General features: G+C 40.9%; 1 protein-coding gene across 1 annotated transcript in view; it reads left to right on the top strand.

The window, feature by feature from the left end:
* The first annotated feature begins 584 nt into the window (after window positions 1–584).
* The window catches only part of dok6 (docking protein 6), a 44327-nt gene continuing 39708 nt past the window's right edge, over window positions 585–5203 (top strand). Inside the window, exon 1 of the mRNA XM_018673999.2 lies at window positions 585–907. Within this exon, the coding sequence (XP_018529515.1) occupies window positions 842–907 (66 nt within the window). The 5' untranslated portion in view covers window positions 585–841. The remainder of the gene's footprint in view (window positions 908–5203) is intronic.

The raw sequence follows: 5203 nt of genomic DNA, 5'->3' as shown, positions 1-5203 counted from the left end.
AATTTCAATAATCAATAACTGATCACAAAAAAAAAAAGTGGTGTCCTAGAGCAGCATCCATCTAAAGTTGGCGAACTTTGGAAATACAAACATTAGCTAACATGATCCACTGCACGCTAGTGGTCATACCAGACCAAGTAAGGCTGTAAAAACAACGTGAGCTAGAATGCCTTTGCTTATGAAATGAACTTTACATTGCAACAGGAACAATGTGTTATTTCTTCCTTCAAAGTATATTTTTAGTAGGCTGTTATTTCATTCCAGAGATGTGACTATGATAGTATGGCTGAGCTCATTTTTCATATAAATAACTGACCAAGTGCAAATCAACTAATTCAGCAGGCAACCCTGATTAGCCAGTTTTTTAGTTGAACCTCTGGGGAAATGACTCATTGTCCTTATCACCCCAGCTACAGAGGTCTACTGAATTTTAGAATAATAACAACGGTGGAAAAAAAATCCAAGTAAGAGTATTTTAAGTGGTAGCCACCTCCCTTGATTTAAAGATAACCCCTCCCGCCCTCCTCGGCAGATATCCCCCCACCCCCCTCGCTGTTTCGGGGATGGTGTGGTCCAGGAAGCGCGCCTCTCCTCTACTCTCCTCTCCGGCTCAAGTGAATCAGCTGACGAATGGTATCTCCCTCCTCTCTCCCCGGATGGATCGCGCCGCCGGAGCCGGGCAGCCTGAGCGCTGACACAGGAGCAGGTTGCCCACCGCTCGCTCTCCTCCCGCTGGATGTCGGACCGACCGAGCCTCAAGTAAAAGATTTCACCGGCCAAAAATAGAGGTTACTTTACTCATTTTTCACCTCGGGCAGGAAGCTACCCGCTTCCCCTCACCATGGCTTCCAACTTCAACGACATAGTCAAACAGGGATACGTGAGGATACGGAGTAAGAAACTGGGGGTGAGTACTGTTGCACTTGCTGTCTTGCGCGGTGGAGGAGAAATAAGAGGAGGGGAATGAGGTGGTGGAGGATGAGGAAGAAGCGGAGTTCCAGTTGTTTTGCGGTCTTTCAGCATCAGGGGCGGTTGGATTAAGAAAGAGGCTTTAATTGCTCCATAGGCAGCCGTCCTGCTGGGAGCTCTTCAAGAGGAAAAACAGATTAGAGCAGCACGAGCAGCGGCCAAGTTTCACTCAGTGCTTTGTGCTAAAATACTTCTGCTCATACTGAGATGCTGGTAAAGTCTAGGTGATTGACAGCTCAGTTGTCATGTGCACGTCGCTATAAATCATATCCCCCGTTTGTTTCGAGTTTCTGGCTTTGTAACTTTATTTTCTTGGAAAAAGTTAGGCTGCAAAATTGACTTTTCCAACCAGAGCTGTGGTTATGTAAGAGTAAGAATAAGAATAAACTACTCATAAAGAGATAAAATACTACAGGGAAAAAGGCTGACACATTCTGTAAAAGTATTATGACAGACATTAACCACACCATAACATATTAAAGTCTAATAAGGTCTCTTACAAATGAGCGCCACGGGCAAGACATCCCTTTATTATAGCGTCAGGAGCAAATTAACACTATGTCATATGACTTCTTGGATAACATAATAGGAATACTGGGAATGCCGTTCATCACTACACAAATGATCATCAGCCTGTTATCAGTCATCACAGCCCTACTGTACTTTAACTCTCTTTCAGCCTCAATGAATTACTCCTAGTAATGAAAAGTCTCATTGAACTCCAGCTGATTTCGGTGTGATCGCAGCTCCTCAGTGCCATGATAATGGATTTCTATTGAGATGCAGCGAGAAGAGAGGAAAAAAGAGGCTCAACTGCTTATGTTGAAATGAATGATATATATTCAATTATGAGTGCCTTATTGTCTGACTCATAAAGCCATCTGCTTTTGTTCATACTTCCAGCTCATTACGCTTACAGAGGGTGCACACTCCCTCTCCTCTGATGAAGTGTGATGATGGAGGCTAATGATGTCTGCCTCCTCACATCATCACCTGGCTTCATCAACACTGTTCTACTACTGTTTGCTGCTATTGTGGCTATCTTTGATTACTCTTTGAGAGTAATCTTTGTTGAGTAAGAGAAACCTTTACTGCCCCTAAACGACTTGCACAACATAATCCTGATAACAAATGAAAGCACAAGACATTTGTTGTTGTTAACATGCAAATTAACTCGCTCCTATACAGTTGGCTCAGTTTATTTACTTTTCAAATATGCTATTAGCTAGATGCATTCAGACCAAGAGGCAGCGTGTGTGTTTGTGTGTGTGGAGAGCCTATGACTTTGCAAAGCTAGTGAGGATGCATGCTGTGTTGGCTGTGCTCGAGGTATGGATGCCATATCTCTGCCAGTCCCACATCTCATCCTGCTGTTTGTCGAGAAAAACAGTTTGTGTCCTGATCGCCCACTCCCTCAGCACTCCAACGCTCGCTGCTGTTTCATCATAGAAAAGCCATGCTGCGATGGCCTCAGAGGACCCCAGTGGGGGTAGACAGAAAATATTTATCTGTCCATGCTAGGGTTAGTTATTCCAGGCCAGTTCTCATTCTGAATCAGAGAGAAAAACAACAGACTGAAACAAGAGTAGGTATCTGTGTGCCTCAATCAACAGGCATGGATACATCTCTTTGATTATTCCTCGTTTGACTCATTTTTCTGTGGGGAAAAATAGCTCGTTGGTGCTAAATGGCATAATTTCAAGTATTTCTATGTTGTGTTTTTGAGAGAGATGAAAATCCAAATGTGTGACAGATAACATGCGTGGGCTGACAGGAAAGATACACATCTGGGTAGAGGGGAATTATAATCACAGTTGGCTAAAATCCAAAAAGTGTTGTTTTGCAGCCCATTTGCAACACGAACCCAAACATCCTATTTACTTTATTTTTGTCTATTTATTTATTTATTTTTTTTCCATTCGTTGATGACTCAACAGCTCAATAATGTTCATGGCTCTGAAGAGAGACACGAGGCATCATTATCCTGATATGCCGTACAGAGCGGAGGGATAACTGGATACATGCAGACACAGACGCAGATTTAGTAACATGGAAACAGAGATGCACTTCCCTCTTAGCTTCCTCATAAAAACACAGCCAAAAGTGCAACACAGACCTGCATCCAATGATCCATCCTGTCACTAGGGCCGGGTATCATTTGACATGTTTCGCTACGCTGCAATCTGATACTTCAGTTTTGTTACTAATACCAGATGAATACTTCTTTCGATACTATACTTTGAAGAATATAATGTAAATTCCAATTTTTAATTTGATGTAACAATTAAAATAGGGCTGCAACTAAGGATTATTATTTACTACTTATTTTCTTTGTTAATTGATTGTTTGGTATACAAAATATCAAAAACAGTTCAAATGCCCATCAGACATTCTCAGAGCCCAAAGTTACATCTTTAAATTGTTTTATTCCAACAAATAGTATTCAGTTTACCATGATAAAAAACAAAGAAATGGCAATTCTTCTCAATTTCGATGCTGAAACCAGCAAATTATCAGTATTTTTGCATTAAATTTGTTGCTGGTATATTTTATGTAAATTAGCTAAATATTAGTCAACTAATTGTTATGAGCTTTAAAACCAAAATCTAAAATGTATAACTTCTAAACACAAGTAGCTGTTGAAGATCGTTGCCTAAATAAACAATTTGAGACAAGGAGCTGCAAATAACAATTATTTCAATGACCAATTCAAGATTCAATTTAATAATCATTATGCAACACAAGATTGCATAACCAGTCCCTTTACGCTACTCCCAAAAAACCCAAAAGTTATATGAGTATGACTGAATAAATCATCAAGTCATAAAAATAAAGCTACTTTGTAGTGGAGTGTGGAGGAAGAATTCAGTAGTCTCACAGCCTGAGGAAAGAATTATTCTACTATCTGTTAGTAAGGCAGATTATTTTCACGATAAATCATCCTTGTTTAAATAAATGAAAAAAAAATCACTTTTTTTTTTTTTGCCCAAGTTGTTTGGTCTATCAAATCACCTGTTTATTCTCTTTACTATAAAGATAAAGAAAAGCAGCAAATCCTCGCAGTGGAGAAGCTGGAATCAGATAATGTTTGACATTTTTACTTGAAAATGATGAATCGATAAGCAAAGTAGTTGCAGTAATTTCCTTGACTAATTGTTTCATCTTTAGATGCCAGCTTTCAGTTTTTTTTTTGACAGCTTTTGATGATCAGAGCCACAGATGTGTACTGCCTGTCTGTACCAATAAAGTATTAAGGTTCAGCCCAGCCTGTCAGAGAAGCTGGATGTACCTCCTCAGATGGAGTTTTAGGCCAGAAAGGTCCTGGGATTTTTCCTCCTCATGTGATGGTTATTTCATACTTTTTAAAAAGTGTTTAAAGGTCTCTTAAATATCACATATCAAGACTTTGCATCACAGTTGACCTTCTAATGCTCCCGCCTCAGTCTCCATTGTAATGCTGTGTCATTTAAAATGTAATATACATTATTTTTTATTAGAAAGTAGTACAGTCGAATGGTTCTCTTTATGCGTTATGTATTAAATGTGGCCACACCAGCACCAGCAGCTTTGGCTGAACTCATCAGCATCCGTCAATACGATTGGCTCATTTCCAAACCCCATCATGTGTGAAGGTTGAGGCCATGAGGTCAGTTCTGTGTTCTGCAGAGTGATCAAAATTACCAACTGGGGCACTTTCTCTCCTTCCTCTTTCTCTTTTTTGATCTTTTTTTCTTTCTCCTGGGACATTTGTTTTCTTTTTCCACTGACATGAATAGCAACGATTTCCTACATTAGCCAACTTCTTTGTCTCTTTGCTGGCTGAGGAGACAACGGTGCAGTGTTCTTGAATGCACAAGTAGTCTCCCTCTCCTTTCCTTTCTCACATTCCCCTCCTCTTCCTCACCTTACCACCCATTCTCTCACCTCCTGTACCCCGGCGTCTCACCTGTACTCCCCACACTTCACAGCGTCTCTCTCTCTCATCTCCTCTCCCCTTACTTTATCTCTCTTCGTCTTTTCTTCCCCTTTATCTGGCTATCTCCCTCACCTCGTCCCCCCTTTCTCTCTCACCTTTCTCTCCTTCACTGGTTCGCAGACAGTTGAGAGACTGAGCACAAAAGCATCCTATTCATCACCCCACACTGCACCCTCCATAACCCCAACAGGCTATTCCCCCTGACACTGTGCAAAGGCCTGCACACATACACACACATACACACACATAAATTGGCTT

This window comes from Lates calcarifer, linkage group LG24 (assembly GCF_001640805.2).
Source record: "Lates calcarifer isolate ASB-BC8 linkage group LG24, TLL_Latcal_v3, whole genome shotgun sequence".
NCBI classification, from domain to species: domain Eukaryota; kingdom Metazoa; phylum Chordata; class Actinopteri; family Centropomidae; genus Lates; species Lates calcarifer.
The sequence above is the reverse complement of the archived record's forward strand: the minus strand, read 5'-3'. Positions and strand labels throughout refer to the sequence as shown.